This window comes from Ranitomeya variabilis, chromosome 1, assembly GCF_051348905.1.
Source record: "Ranitomeya variabilis isolate aRanVar5 chromosome 1, aRanVar5.hap1, whole genome shotgun sequence".
Classification (NCBI taxonomy): domain Eukaryota; kingdom Metazoa; phylum Chordata; class Amphibia; order Anura; family Dendrobatidae; genus Ranitomeya; species Ranitomeya variabilis.
This window is the reverse complement of record NC_135232.1, coordinates 595,884,829-595,901,669: the sequence shown is the minus strand read 5'-3', so window position 1 is coordinate 595,901,669 and position 16,841 is coordinate 595,884,829. Positions and strand designations below refer to the sequence as shown.

Genomic DNA, 16,841 nt, shown 5'->3' with positions numbered 1-16,841 from the left:
TAGCTACAGCTGGTGGTGGTCCAGGTATAGGACTGAACACATGTATATATAGATGCCATGATGTTTGGCTGTTGTGCCGGGTGACTGTGTCAGTCACCTATGTATCTCACAGAGTGTATATGTTGTTCCATGTTTGACTGTCTGTCCCAATGTGGTATGATGTGGTGTTTTAATCGGTGTTAATAAAGTTTATATTGATTTTTTTCTATAAAATTGACCATTTGCATCATCTTTTGTTCTGGAGGTACTCATATGTGATTTATGATGATGGGTTCAGTAGCCCTATTGGACACATGATCAGAGTTAATATATGTCAGATGATTTGGATCATGTGTCTAGGTCATGTTTGCTTTATATGGCTCCATCTTAATATGCAGCGCCCTTATGCACGAGGTCCAGGTACAACTGCTACATCAGCATCAAGGTCTAGCACAGCCATAGGTGGTGAAAACTGCTTTCACAACTTTCGAGACCCCCATGAGGACTCTATAAACACCATCCTACTGAACAGTTCCCTTAGGCTCCTTGAATTGTGTGCATTTACCAGAGAGTGGACCATCTCTTATGACATTCATCTAGTGTTGGTTGTTATAGACCCTCATCTTAATGAAAAGCTCCTTTAGGCACCATGTTCAGGTGCAACTATTACATAAACATCATGCTGGGATGTTGCCATTGGTGGTACAAACTATTTTCACAACCTTCTAAGTTTGGTAGCTATGGAGCCTATTAGGACTCTAAATATCATCCTACCGAACATCTCCCTTAGACTCCATGACCTAGGTGCATTGCCATAGGGTGAGCAACCTCTTATAACTTTCATCAAGCGCTGGTGGTAATAGACCCCCATTTTATTTAACAGCCCCATTAGGTACCAGAGCTTGACTGCAACTACGACATCTACTACATCACAATCAGGTGAGACTCTTGCCATAGGGGAGTGCAATCTCTTTTCCCAACCATCTAGGGCTTGGTAGTAATACTCCACATCAGGACTCTGAAGACCATTTTTATGAACTACGTCATCACCAAATTGGGGCGTAATTATATAGAGCACACGCTCTTTTAGCATCAAACTAATGTTGGGACTGATCCACCCCATTCAGATCCTTTGTAGTTCAGTTCCTGTAAATGATCGACTTAACAATTCGGCTTTTGAAGTGGTTGAATGCTTATAAAAGCAGCTTCAGATTCAAAGGAATGCCATTGTAGTTCCCATCTAAGCTTTGTGACAGCAGGAAATGTATCAACTTTCTTGAGCCCATGTAAGTGATCTGCCCTACGCAACTTCAAGGACTTAGGGTACTGTCACACAGTGAAATTTTCATCGCTACGACGGCACGATTCGTGACGTTCTAGCGATATCGTTACGATATCGCTGTGTCTGACACGCTACTGCGATCAGACATCACGCTGAGAATCGTACGTCGTAGCAGATCGTTTGGAACTTTCTTTCGTCGCTTGATCACCCGCTGACATCGCTGGATCGTTGTGTGTGACACCGATCCAGCGATGTGTTCGCTTGTAACCAGGGTAAACATCGGGTAACTAAGCGCAGGGCCGCGCTTAGTAACCCGATGTTTACCCTGGTTACCAGCGTAAACGTAAAAAAAACAAACAGTACATACTTACATTCCGGTGTCTGTCCTCCGGCGTCTCAGCTTCTCTGCACTGTGAGCGCCTGCCGGCCGGAAAGCGAGCACAGCGGTGACGTCACCGCTCTGCTTTCCGGCCGCTGTGCTTACACAGTGCAGAGAAGCAGAACGCCGGGGGACAGACACCGGAATGTGAGTATGTACTGTTTGTTTTTTTTACTTTTACGCTGGTAACCAGGGTAAACATCGGGTTACTAAGCGCGGCCCTGCGCTTAGTAACCCGATGTTTACCCTGGTTACCCGGGGACTTCGGCATTGCTCCAGCGCCGTGATTGCAAAGTGTGACCGCAGTCTACGACGCTGGAGCGATAATCATACGACGCTGCGACGTCACGGATCGTGCCGTTGTAGCGATGAAAATGGCACTGTGTGACGGTACCCTTAGGAGTGGGATATCCCAGGTCACACAGCACCATTGGGACACTATTTACAGTGCCTTGCAAAAGTAATTTTTGGTGAAGAATCAACAACAAGTGGAACACAATGGTGAAGTTGAACAAAATTTATTGGTCATTTAAAATTTTTGTGGAAAATCAAAAACTGAAAAGTGGGGCGTGCAATATTATTCGGCCCCTTTAACTTAATACTTTGTTGCGCCACCTTTTGCTGTGATTACAGCTGCAAGTCGCTTGGGGTGTGTCTCTATCAGTTTGGTACATCGAGAGACTGAAATTCTTGCCCATTCTTCCTTGGCAAACAGCTCAAGCTCAGTGAGGTTTGATGGAGATCGTTTGTGAACAGCAGTTTTCAGCTCTTCCACAGATTCTCGATTGGATTGATGTCTGGACTTTGACTTGGCCATTCTAACACCTGGATATCTTTATTTGTGAACCATTCCATTGTAGATTTTGCTTTATGTTTGGGATCATTGTCTTGCTGGAAGACAAATCTCCATCCCAGTCTCAGGTCTTCTGCAGACTCCAACAGGTTTTCTTCAAGAATGGTCCTGTATTTGGCTCCATCCATCTTCCCATCAATTTTAAACATCTTCCCTGTCCCCGCTGAAGAAAAGCAGGCCTGTCATGATCTCCATGGCCAGAGAACTAGCATAAGCCTCAATAGGAACAAGCTCTTGGAAGATGTAACTATACTGACCATGAACTAAACCTACCGCATCATCTAGAAGTAGCCAGGTAGCATGTCCTACTTTTTATCCCTATATGCCCAGCGCCGGCCGGAGAACTAAATAATGCTAGCAGAGGGAAATATAAGACCTGACTCACCTCTAGAGAAATGCCCAAAAAGGAGACAGAGGCCCCCCACATATATTGGCGGTGATATGAGATGAAACAACAAACGCAGCAGGAAAATAGTTTTAGCAAATTTGAGGTCCGCTTTCTAGATAGCAGAAGACAGAAAGCATACTTTCATGGTCAGTAGAAAACCCTAACAAAACACATCCAGAAATTACTTTAGGACTCTGGCATTAACTCATAATACCAGAGTGGCAATTCCTGATCAACAAGAGCTTTCCAGACACAGTAACGAAACTGCAGCTGTGAACTGGAACCAAAATACAAAAACAAAACATGGACGAATGTCCAACTTATCTAGTAGATGTCTGGGAGCAGGAACAAGCACAGAGAGGCTTCTGATAACATTGTTGACCGGCAAGCATCTAACAGAGAAGCCAGGTTATATAGCGACACCCAGATCTAATCAGAACAGGTGAACAGGGAAGATGATGTCACAAGTTCAATTCCACCAGTAGCCACCGGGGGAGCCCAGAATCCAAATTCACAACAGTACCCCCCCCTCAAGGAGGGGGCACCGAACCCTCACCAGAACCACCAGGGCGATCAGGATGGGCCCTATGAAAGGCACGAACCAGATCAGAGGCATGAACATCAGATGCAGTGACCCAAGAATTATCCTCCTGGCCGTATCCCTTCCACTTGACCAGATACTGGAGTCTCCGTCTGGAAACACGGGAGTCTAGGATTTTTTCCACAACGTACTCCAACTCACCCTCAACCAACACCGGAGCAGGAGGCTCAACGGAAGGCACAACCGGTGCCTCATACCTGCGCAATAACGACCGATGAAAAACGTTAAGAATAGAAAAGGATGCAGGGAGGTCCAAACGGAAGGAAACAGGGTTAAGAATCTCCAATATTTTATACGGACCGATGAACCGAGGCTTAAACTTAGGAGATGAGACCCTCATAGGGACAAAACGAGAAGACAACCACACCAAATCTCCAACACAAAGCCGAGGACCAACACGACGGTGACGGTTGGCAAAAAGCTGAGTCTTCTCCTGGGACAACTTTAAATTGTCCATCACCTGCCCCCAGATATGATGCAATCTCTCCACCACCGCATCCACTCCAGGACAATCCGAGGATTCCATCTGACCGGAGGAAAATCGAGGGTGGAACCCCGAATTACAGAAAAACGGGGACACCAAAGTGGCAGAGCTGGCCCGATTATTGAGGGCGAACTCCGCCAATGGCAAAAAAGCAACCCAATCATCCTGGTCAGCAGACACAAAACACCTCAGATATGTCTCCAGGGTCTGATTAGTCCGCTCGGTCTGGCCATTAGTCTGAGGGTGAAAAGCAGACGAAAAAGACAAATCTATGCCCATCCTAGCACAGAATGCCCGCCAAAATCTAGACACAAATTGGGTTCCTCTGTCAGAAACGATATTCTCAGGAATACCATGCAAACGAACAACATTTTGAAAAAACAGGGGCACCAACTCGGAAGAAGAAGGCAATTTGGGCAGGGGAACCAAATGGACCATCTTAGAAAAACGGTCACACACCACCCAGATGACAGACATCTTCTGAGAAACAGGCAGATCTGAAATAAAATCCATCGAGATGTGTGTCCAAGGCCTCTTAGGAATAGGCAAGGGCAACAATAATCCACTAGCCCGAGAACAACAAGGCTTGGCCCGAGCACAAACGTCACAAGACTGCACAAAGCCTCGCACATCTCGTGACAGGGAAGGCCACCAGAAGGATCTTGCCACCAAATCCCTGGTACCAAAAATTCCAGGATGACCTGCCAATGCAGAAGAATGTACCTCAGAGATGACTCTACTGGTCCAATCATCAGGAACAAACAACCTATCAGGCGGACAACGATCCGGTCTATCCGCCTGAAACTCCTGCAAGGCCCGCCGCAGGTCTGGAGAAACGGCTGACAAGATAACTCCCTCCTTAAGAATACCTGTGGGGTCAGAGTTGCCGGGTGAATCAGGCTCAAAACTCCTAGAAAGGGCATCCGCCTTAACATTCTTAGAACCCGGTAGGTACGATACCACAAAATTAAACCGAGAGAAAAATAATGACCAGCGCGCCTGTCTAGGATTCAGGCGCCTGGCGGTCTCAAGATAGATCAAATTTTTGTGGTCAGTCAATACCACCACCTGATGTCTGGCCCCCTCGAGCCAATGGCGCCACTCCTCAAACGCCCACTTCATGGCCAAAAGCTCCCGATTCCCAACATCATAATTCCGCTCAGCGGGCGAAAATTTACGGGAAAAGAAGGCACAAGGCCTCATCACGGCGCAGTCAGAACTTTTCTGCGACAACACTGCCCCAGCCCCGATCTCAGAAGCGTCGACCTCAACCTGAAAAGGAAGAGTCACATCAGGCTGACGCAACACAGGGGCAGAAGAAAAACGGCGCTTAAGCTCCTGAAAGGCTTCCACAGCATCAGGGGACCAATTAGCAACATCAGCACCCTGTCTAGTCAAATCGGTCAATGGCTTAACGACATCCGAAAAACCAGAAATAAATCGACGATAAAAGTTGGCAAAGCCCAAAAATTTCTGAAGACTTTTAAGAGAAGAGGGCTGCGTCCAATCACAAATAGCTTGAACCTTGACAGGATCCATCTCAATGGAAGAGGGAGAAAAAATATATCCCAAAAAGGAAATTCTCTGAACCCCAAAAACGCACTTAGAACCCTTGACACACAGAGAATTAGACCGCAAAACCTGAAAAACCCTCTTAACTTGCCGGACATGAGAGTCCCAATCATCCGAAAAAAATCAGAATATCATCCAGATACACTATCATAAATTTATCCAAAAAATCGCGGAAAATATCATGCATAAAGGACTGGAAGACTGAAGGGGCATTAGAAAGACCAAAAGGCATCACCAAATACTCAAAGTGGCCCTCGGGCGTATTAAATGCGGTTTTCCACTCATCCCCCTGCCTGATCCGCACCAAATTATACGCCCCACGGAGATCAATCTTAGAGAACCACTTGGCCCCCTTTATGCGAGCAAACAAATCAGTCAGCAACGGCAATGGGTATTGATATTTAACCGTGATTTTATTCAAAAGCCGATAATCAATACATGGTCTCAAAGAGCCGTCTTTTTTTGACACAAAGAAAAAACCGGCTCCTAAGGGAGATGACGATGGACGAATATGTCCCTTTTCCAAGGACTCCTTTATATATTCTCGCATAGCAGTATGTTCAGGCACAGACAGATTAAATAAACGACCCTTTGGGTATTTACTACCCGGAATTAAATCTATAGCACAATCGCACTCACGGTGCGGAGGTAATGAACCCAGCTTGGGTTCTTCAAAGACGTCACGATAATCAGACAGGAACTCAGGGATTTCAGAGGGAATAGATGATGAAATGGACACCAAAGGTACGTCCCCATGAGTCCCCTTACATCCCCAGCTCAACACAGACATAGCTCTCCAGTCAAGGACTGGGTTGTGAGACTGCAGCCATGGCAATCCCAGCACCAAATCATCATGTAGATTATACAGCACCAGAAAACGAATAGTCTCCTGGTGATCCGGATTAATACACATAGTCACTTGTGTCCAGTATTGTGGTTTATTATTAGCCAATGGGGTGGAGTCAATCCCCTTCAGAGGAATAAGAGTCTCCAAAGGCTCTAAATCATACCCACAACGATTGGCAAAGGACCAATCCATAAGACTCAAAGCGGCGCCAGAGTCGATATAGGCGTCCGTAGTAATAGATGACAAAGAGCAAATCAGGGTCACAGACAAAATAAATTTAGACTGTAAAGTGCCAATGGGAACGGATTTATCAAGCTTTTTAGTACGCTTAAAGCATGCTGATATAACATGAGTAGAATCCCCACAATAGAAACACAACCCATTTTTCCGTCTAAAATTCTGCCGCTCGCTTCTGGACAGAATTCTATCACACTGCATGTTTTCTGGCGTCTTCTCAGTGGACACCGCCAGATGGTGCACTGGTTTGCGCTCCCGCAGACGCCTATCGATCTGAATGGCCATTGTCATGGACTCATTCAGACTTGCAGGCACAGGGAACCCCACCATAACATCCTTAATGGCATCAGAAAGACCCTCTCTGAAAGTAGCCGCCAAGGCACACTCATTCCACTGAGTAAGCACAGACCATTTACGGAATTTTTGGCAGTAAATTTCAGCTTCATCTTGCCCCTGCGATAGGGACATCAAAGTTTTTTCTGCCTGAAGTTCCAAATGAGGTTCCTCATACAGCAAGCCCAAGGCCAGAAAAAACGCATCCACATTGCGCAACGCAGGATCCCCTGGTGCCAATGCAAAAGCCCAATCTTGAGGGTCGCCGCGGAGCAAGGAAATCACAATCCCAACCTGCTGTGCAGGGTCTCCAGCAGAACGAGATTTCAGGGACAAAAATAACTTACAATTATTTCTAAAATTCTGAAAGCTAGATCTATTCCCTGAGAAGAATTCCGGCAAAGGAATTCTCGGCTCTGATACCGGAGCATGAACAACAAAATCTTGCAAACTTTGTACTTTCGTGGCGAGATTATTCAAACCTGCAGTTACACTCTGTAGATCCATTATAGACAGGTGAACATAGAGCCATTCAAAGATTAGAAGGAGAGAGAAAAAAAAGAAAGACTGCAGCATAGACAGACTGGCAAGTGATCCAATTAAGAGCACACTAACTACTAGAGAAAAAAAAAAAAAATTTTCAGCAGACTTCTTATTTCTCTCCTTTCTCAGCCAAGGATTTTAACCCTTTAGTGGCCGGTCAAACTGTCATGATCTCCATGGCCAGAGAACTAGCATAAGCCTCAATAGGAACAAGCTCTTGGAAGATGTAACTATACTGACCATGAACTAAACCTACCGCATCATCTAGAAGTAGCCAGGTAGCATGTCCTACTTTTTATCCCTATATGCCCAGCGCCGGCCGGAGAACTAAATAATGCTAGCAGAGGGAAATATAAGACCTGACTCACCTCTAGAGAAATGCCCAAAAAGGAGACAGAGGCCCCCCACATATATTGGCGGTGATATGAGATGAAACAACAAACGCAGCAGGAAAATAGTTTTAGCAAATTTGAGGTCCGCTTTCTAGATAGCAGAAGACAGAAAGCATACTTTCATGGTCAGTAGAAAACCCTAACAAAACACATCCAGAAATTACTTTAGGACTCTGGCATTAACTCATAATACCAGAGTGGCAATTCCTGATCAACAAGAGCTTTCCAGACACAGTAACGAAACTGCAGCTGTGAACTGGAACCAAAATACAAAAACAAAACATGGACGAATGTCCAACTTATCTAGTAGATGTCTGGGAGCAGGAACAAGCACAGAGAGGCTTCTGATAACATTGTTGACCGGCAAGCATCTAACAGAGAAGCCAGGTTATATAGCGACACCCAGATCTAATCAGAACAGGTGAACAGGGAAGATGATGTCACAAGTTCAATTCCACCAGTAGCCACCGGGGGAGCCCAGAATCCAAATTCACAACACAGGCCCAAACCATGATGCTGCCACCACCATGTTTGACAGTGGGGATGGTGTGTTCAAGGTGATGAGCTGTGTTGCCTTTACGCCAAACATATCGTTTGGCATTGTTGCCAAATAGTTCGATTTTGGTTTCATCTGACCAGAGCACCTTCTTCCACATGTTTGGTGTGTCTCCCAGGTGGCTTGTTGCAAACTTTTAAGGACACTTTTTATGGATATCTTTTAGAAATGGATTTCTTCTTGCCACTCTTCCATAAAGGCCAGATTTGTGCAGTGTACGACTGATTGTTGTTCTATGGACAGACTGTCCCACCTCAGCTGTAGATCTCTGCAGTCCATCCAGAGTGATCATGGGCCTCTTGGCTGCATCTCTGATAAGTCTTCTTGTTTGAGATGAAAGTTTAGAGGGACGGCCAGGTCTTGGTAGATTTGCAGTGATATGATACTCCTTCCATTTCAATATGATCGCTTGCACAGAGCTCCTTGGGATGTTTAAAGTTTTGGAAATCATTTTCTATCCAAATCTGGCTTTAAACTTCTCCACAACAGTATCACGGACCTGCCTGTTGTGTTCCTTGGTCTTCATGATGCTCTCTGTGCTTCAAACAGAACCCTGAGACTATCACAGAGCAGGTGCATTTATACAGAGACTTGATTACACACAAGTGGGTTATATTTATCATCATTAGGCATTTAGGACAACATTGGATCATTCAGAAACTTTTCAGTTTTTGATTTTCCACAAAAATTTTAAATAACCAATAAATTTCATTCAACTTCACAATTGTGTTCCACTTGTTGATTCTTCACCAAAAAATTACATTTGGTATCTTTATGTTTGAAGCATGATATGTGGGAAAAGGTTGAAAAGTTCCAGGGAGCCAAATACTTTCGTAAGGCACTGTACATACATGAGAGGCTGCAGTCCGCTAGATAACATGTCCAACCGAAGTCAGAACTGCAGTTCACCATCCAGACTTGGAAACGCAAATCAAGAACTGCACAACATGTTATTTCCTAAAACAAAACAGTCCTCGCCTTGTTTACGGGAAAGGAGAAAGGACCACAAGGGAATGAACAATAGGAAATATCTGCAATCCTGCCAAACACTCTGGACTCAATAATATCTGACCACAGGGCCAGGAGACACATGCTAAACACAAATCCTGCAACTGTTCTGTACCTCCCTCACGGCACGTTGGGTCTCTCTACACTCTGGACAGTCCCTATCATGAATTGTGGATCCTGTGTTATTATTGTACAAGAGGAGCAGGAGGTGAGCTGTGACATCATCTATGATGAATGGTGGACCCTGTGTTGTCAGTCATTGTACAGGAGGAGGAGGTGAGCTGTGACAACATCTATCATGAATGATTGATCCTGTGTTGTCAGTCATTTTACAGGATGAGGAGGAAATGAGCTGTGGCATCACCTATTGTGAATGGTGGATCCTGTGTTGTCAATCATTGTACAGGAAGAGGAGGAGGTGAGCCGTGACATCACCTATTGTGAATGGTGGACCCTGTGTTTTTAGTCATGGAGGAGGAGATGAGCTGTGACATCACCTATTGTGAATGTTGGATCCTGTGTTGTTAGTCATTGTACAGGAAGAGGAGGAGGTTAGCTGTGACATCACCTATTGTGAATGGTGGACCCTGTGTTGTTAGTCATGGAGGAGGAGGAGATGAGCTGTGACATCACCTTTTGTGAATGGTAGAATCTGTGTTGTTATTCATTGAACAGGAGGAGGAGGTATGCTGTGACATCACCTGTTATGAATGGTGGACCCTGGGTTGTTAGTCATTGTACAGGAGGAGCACGTGAGCTGTGACATCACCTATTGTGAATGTTGGATCCTGTGTTGTTAGTCATTGTACAGGAAGAGGAGGAGGTGAGCTGTGACATCACCTATTGTGAATGGTGGACCCTGTGTTGTTAGTCATTGTACAGGAGGAGGAGGAGGACGTGAGCTGTGACATCACCTATCGTGAATGGTGGATCCTGTGTTGTCAGTCATTGTGCAGGAGAAGGAGGAGGTGAACTGTGACATCACCTATTGTGAATGGTGGACCCTGTGTTGTCAGTCATTGTACAGGAGGAGGAGGAGGAGGTGAGCTGTGGCATCTCCTATTATGGATGGTGGACCCTTTGTTGTCAGTTATTGTACAGGAAGAGGAGATGAGCTGTGACATCACCTATTGTGAATGATGGACCCTGTGTTGTTAGTCATTGTACAGGAGGAAGAGGTGAGCTGTGACATCACCTATTGTGAATGGTGGACACTGTGTTGTTAGTCATTGTACAGGAGGAGGAGGAGGTGAGCTGTGACATCACCTATCGTGAATTGTGGATCCTGTGTTGTCAGTCATTTTACAGGAGAAGGAGGAGGTGAGCTGTGACATCACCTATCGTGAATTGTGGATCCTGTGTTGTCAGTCATTGTACAGGAGGAAGCGGATGTGAGCTGTGACATCACGTATTGTGAATGGTGGATCCTGTGTTAACACCACTATATACAGTAAATAATACAGGATCCACCATTCACGATACGTGATATCACAGCTCACCTCCCCCACCTCATGTACAATGACTGATAACACCTCTATATACAGTAAATATAAGTCATTGTACATGAGGTGGAGGTGGTGAAGTGTGACATCACCTATTGTGGAAGGTGGATCCTGTGTTATCTACTGTATATAGAGGTGTTATCAGTCATTTTACAGGAGGAGGAGGTGAGCTGTGACCACCTATTGTGAATGGTTTATCCTGTGTTATCTACTGTATATAGAGGTGTCATCAGTCATTGTACAGGAGGGGGAGGAGGTGAGCTGTGACATCATATATTGTGGATACTGTGTTATCTACTGTATATAGAGGTGTTATTAGTCATTGTACAGGAGGAGGAGGTGAGCTGTGACATCACCTATTGTGAATGGTGGATCCTGTGTTATCTACTATATGTAGAGGTGTTATCAGTCATTGTAATCCGGTCTGTGATGATAATGAGACTTCTGAAAAGTCTCTTCTAAAGAACAGGAGGTATGAGTGAAAAATATCTCTAGTGACCAGTATGAAAATTGGAAGAATTGTATTTTTTTAAATACAGATTGTAATATGAAAAAAAAAGCCAACATTTTTTTTTTTTAAATGCATTTAACATAAAAACCTTTCTGATGATTTTTCCCCTTTAAAATAAGCTAATGGTGTCGTAACCAGCCTTGGCTGGCTGTTGTAATCTGAACATAGTGTCTTGTTTTCGGTAGGTGTAATATGTCACCCCCACTCTTCTACATGTTACTGATACTGAATCTTCTCCGGTTTTCTTTTTTCTTCAGAGAATCGAGATGGAAAATGATCACTACAATGGAATGCCTTCTCCGCAAAAGGTGAAAGTGGAGACGGTGTACACCACGCTGCAACATCCACAACCGAAGTACATGCGATAGCTGAGATGCACAAGAGTGTGGGAAATGAAGATGTAACATCACCTACTATGGAGAAACACAAGTCGTGTGCACACTCGTCACTTCTCCATGCTAGAGGCGGACTGGAGCTGCTCTGCCTGCGCCCCAGTAATCATATGTTATATCCACTGGCTTTACTGGGATGTCTCCTCCATCATATACCTGTAACTTGTATGTCACCCATCCCATATATCTACAAGCCCTGGAGATCAGGCAGCAATGCAGTGGTCAGAGACACGACATGGAGAACCCAAGGGGAACAAACGTTGGTACCATCTGGTTTCTGGATTTTAATGAGGAAGGTTAACTTTTATCTAGCGTTGGAAAAAGCCAAGAAGGGCTGCCCTTATCTTTGGAGGACCCGGCATGTTTATACATTTATACATTTCAATAGAAACTGTAATACCTCATTTCTCCACCGGTAGTGCTGTTGGGAAACTGAACACTTCTCACTACAGATTATAGGTGATCACCAGGGATTACAGCAGTGAGAGGTTTACTTTTGGGTTAGAAAATCCAAAAATGACCAACCCTTTCCAGACTTAGGTGAGTACGTGATGTGTATTTATTTAGCCCAACACCAGAATAGAGAGGTAGTGTCTCTTTAATCCTTACTGATTACTCAGGGGCTTTACTAATGAACTCACACAGTACCATACATCATGAGGTCATCATACTTAGCTCATCTATGGATTTTTTTCCTAATCACTCATCACCGATTCAATCACCTTCTATTTACTGGGAGTTTACAGGGTTTGGGCTGAAAGGTTACGTGTGATTAGAGACTTTAGATCATGATCCTTATTGGAGACAGTGATGTCTATAAAGCGCTGTGGTTATGGAGCTGAGCGACATCTGAGAACCCCTTTAACCATGACAGGTAGACGCTTGTATATAAAATTTCACCTTATTTATTATTTCCTGAGCAGTATTCCTAATTTCATCTGTATATACTGCCTGCCAGCCACGGAATAAAGCGTATTTCTTTCTGGGGTAGTTATTAAATATCCTGTGGATATAGGATAAATGCCTGATAATGGGGGTGCAAGTCTTCAGCAATCCCTCTTTGCCAGTGCAATGCTTCCCGACTGTCAGACGAATACTTCTGCTATTGCTTTATATTAAAGTTGAAGTATATTACAAAGTTTACCTTTTACTCTGCGCTTAGAAAAACATCTTCATAAAGGGGTTTTCCGGACTTATTGTTGACCTATCTTTGGAATAGATCATCAAGATTCGATCAGTGTGGATTTAAGTCAATAGGACCTGAGGTGTAGTACCAGAAATGGCCACTATGCAGTGCAGGGAGCCGTACTGCTTTGTTGGTTGGGACAACGTTTACAGACCCTGTAAATATTTTAGTTTTTGAATTTCAACTTTTATTTTATTGTATATAATTTTACTATTTTTTATTTCTTTTGTTGGTTTTTTATATCATTGTTTTAAAAATGTATTAAAAAAATGTTCTTCCCCAACCTAGGGGACTTTGAGGGTTTTTTACGGTGTTAGTATAATTTATTTTGATACCTGTGTATTACAAGTCATATTTGACAGGGCATTAAAAGATCATTACAGTGATTGCTACTCTGGAACCCAAAAAGAGGACTCTGCTGGACCCCGTCTTGAGTGGAGCATATGATCAGCCTCAGCTCCATTAATTGTCTATTGGACAGCTGTAGATAGCACACTACAGCGCTCCTTTATTTCCCGCAGTCCCATTGACAATGAATGGAGTGGAGGCCATGCATGCGCACTTCTGCTCTTATCAAGATGGGGTTCTGCAGAGCCCTGTTCTTGAGGGTTCTGAAGTCTCTGTCACAAATTTACTTGTCCCTGAGTCCCTGTGGTCAAAATCCTAGAGGTCAGCAAGGAATATGGAGTAACCTTTGATGTAAGGAAAAGGATGAGTGGAGTGGTAGTGCACATGTGTGACCACTGGTGTCCTACAAAGTGAATGGAGTAGAAGCTGTGAAAAAGCATTAGTTCTTTTACTCCACTTACTGACAGCAAGCAGAGATCTTGGAAATGGGGAGAAAGGGAAGTTCAAGGTAAAGTATTAAACTTGCAGAAATTTTCACTAAGGACCTGGGCGAATGCTCAGTTATCAGGATCTGTCACAGCATAATGAAGATTTGTGAATTATTAATGGTCCGTTGGCTGTTATGGAAAAACAAGCAGAGAAGATCCATTATGTCCACTGACGTCAGTGCCTGGAAACAGCAGATGCGATGAGTCAAGTGTTCTTCAGTAATACATCCTGCTTTCAGTTAATAGCTTTATCTCCGTGATGTCCTGCAGCAATCGATACAGATCCATTACATGAGGCAGAAGGATCCAGCAACAGATAGTCCACTGAGCCCCATCAGCACGTTGTCTAATATTACTGGGTCTTTACCAACATGTTTTATGGTAATGAACGGAAATTACTTTTTCCCTTAATAAAAAAGAATATTCCAGAGGAAATAGTTGAGTCGGGATCCTAGGGGGCGGAGCATGACACAGGGATTTTCTCATGGGTGTTTCCTGTGTCAAGCCCCGCCCCCACAGTGTACAATTGTCTAAATGCAAAATCCACCATAATCCACAATTCCTCATTTCTCTGTGGATAGAGACAGTCAGCAGAATACAGGTCTCTATTAACAACAAATATTTTACTAAAACTAAGTAGATCAGCTTTCAACTACTCACATTTATATTTCAATAATTAAAGGGGCATTACCATCTCCATGATCCTATTTCAGTATGTAGTAGGTATACTAATAATGATATTAGCAAATGCCTCCAATTAGAAATGTAGTATAGTTTGTCTGATTTGCTATGTCTCTTTCCTCATATGCAGGCATTGCAGGACCTTAGGTATCCATGATTGCAACGACTAGCAACTAGCTAACTAACTGTCACTATATCAGTGGTCATAACCATAGATACTTAAGGTCCTGCAGTGCCTGCACATGAGGAAAGCACCACAGCGAATAGTAGATGAATCTGGCAATGTGTTCTATTTCCCTGCAGTGCCTCCACAGGCAAAATTGAGTATTGCACATTTCAAATCTAAATCAATGATCAGTCCGCACCCTAAGGGTACCGTCACACAGTGGCATTTTCATCGCTACGACGGCACGATTCGTGACGTTGCAGCGTCGTATGATTATCGCTCCAGCGTCATAGACTGCGGTCACACGTTGCAATACACGGCGCTGGAGCGATAATTTCATGACGTATTTGCGATGTAGAAGCCGTTGGTTACTGTGCGCACATCGTATACAACCTGTGTCACACGATGCAATCATGCCGCCACAGCGGGACACTAGACGACGAAAGAAAGTTTCAAACGATCTGCTACGACGTACGATTCTCAGCGGGGATCCGGATCGCAGTAGCGTGTCAGACACTACGATATCGTAACGATATCGCTAGAACGTCACGAATCGTGCCGTCGTAGCGATGAAAATGCCACTGTGTGACGGTACCCTTACAGTAGTAGTTATCTAATCTTTTTTTTTTTTTTTTTTTTGAGATGTGATATGTGCATATGGATTAAGGCCCCGTCTCACATAGCGAGATCGCTGCTGAGTCACAAGTTTTGTGACGCAACAGCGACTTCAGTAGCGATCTCGCCATGTGTGACACGTACCAGCGATCAGGCCCCTGCTGTGAGATCGCTGGTCGTGTCGGAATGGCCTGGACCTTTTTTTGGTCGTTGAGGTCCCGCTGACATCGCTGAATCGGTGTGTGTGACACCGATCCAGCGAGGTCTTCACTGGTAACCAGGGTAAACATCGGGTTACTAAGCGTCAGGTCCCTTGCCGTCTGCTTCCTGCTCTGAGTGCTGCCGTACAGTGAGAGCACAGCACAGCAGTGACGTCACCGCTGTGATCTGCTCTCACTGTACGGCGGCACTGTCAGAGCAGGAAGCAGACGTCAAGGGACCTGACGGACATCAGATGGTGCGTATGTACTGTTTGTTATTTTTTACATTTACGCTGGTAACCAGGGTAAACATCGGGTTACTAAGCGCGGCCCTGCGCTTAGTAACCCGATGTTTACCCTGGTTACCCGGGTGCTGCAGGGGGACTTCGGCATCATTGAAGACAGTTTCAACGATGCCGAAGTCATTCCTCTGATCGTTGGTCGCTGGAGAGAGCTGTCTGTGTCACAGCTCCCCAGCGACCACACAACGACTTACCAACGATCACGGCCAGGTCGTATCGCTGGTCGTGATCGTTAGTAAATCGCTATGTGAGACGGGGCCTTAAGAGTGGTGTTATTTCTAAGAGTTCCAGGAGGAAAATTAAAGTGTTATCTCCTCAAACTAAATTCCTTATAGCTCACTGACATCTTTTCTTTATCCAAAAAGTGGGACCTGGCATCCATGCTTGTCAAGTAACACATTCAACTACACAGGTCTGCAAAAAATTTTTTTTCAAGGGCTGTTTTGGTTATTCCACGTAATCTTTATGTTTTTAAGTGCGCTGAATCCGAAAATGACCTCCGTTTTGTCATAGGACATCACGTTTTCTGACAATTTAAGTAACTATGTTAAATAAGACAATACCTCAAAATAAATGAAAATAGACTCATAAAATTAATTTTTTATTACAAATGTTTCATGAAAATCATTTTTTAACTGCAATGAGCTCACTAAGGCTAGTTTCACATTAGCGTTTTGAGGAGATGTGGAGGGCTGTGGACTTCCTCTGTGAAGCCCCGCCCTTGGCCGCACCATTCGACTCTAGCTCCGCCTACTTCTGCATGCGGCCTGCATGCGTCCTGCGTACCTATCTTTAACATTAGGTACGCAGGTCGTGCCGCTGTATGCGGATGCTTCAGCATGCGTCGTTTTGACAATGTGGAGAAAAAAATAAATTGCTACAAGCTGCGTCCTACGCTGGTCACCGCATTGTCAAAACGACCCATGCTGAAGCATCCACATACAGCAGCACAACCTGCGTACCTAATGTTAAAGATAGGTACGCAGGACGCATGCA

At 44.4% G+C, this 16,841-nt stretch overlaps 1 protein-coding gene across 3 annotated transcripts in view; it reads left to right on the top strand.

Annotated features, from left to right (window-relative positions):
• Window positions 1-16,456, top strand: part of LOC143769864 (CD48 antigen-like) — a 62,752-nt gene extending 46,296 nt beyond the window's left edge. The window contains exon 6 of one of the 3 annotated variants that reach the window (XR_013214500.1): window positions 11,725-11,802. Coding sequence is in view for 1 of the 3 variants with exons in the window: in XM_077258874.1 (XP_077114989.1) it covers window positions 11,725-11,835 (111 nt within the window). In the remaining 2 variants the exon portion in view is untranslated. Of the gene's footprint in view, window positions 1-11,724 lie in introns of all 3 variants that reach the window. The other 2 variants (XR_013214501.1, XM_077258874.1) reach the window with 2 other exon arrangements.
• The last annotated feature ends 385 nt before the right edge of the window (window positions 16,457-16,841 follow it).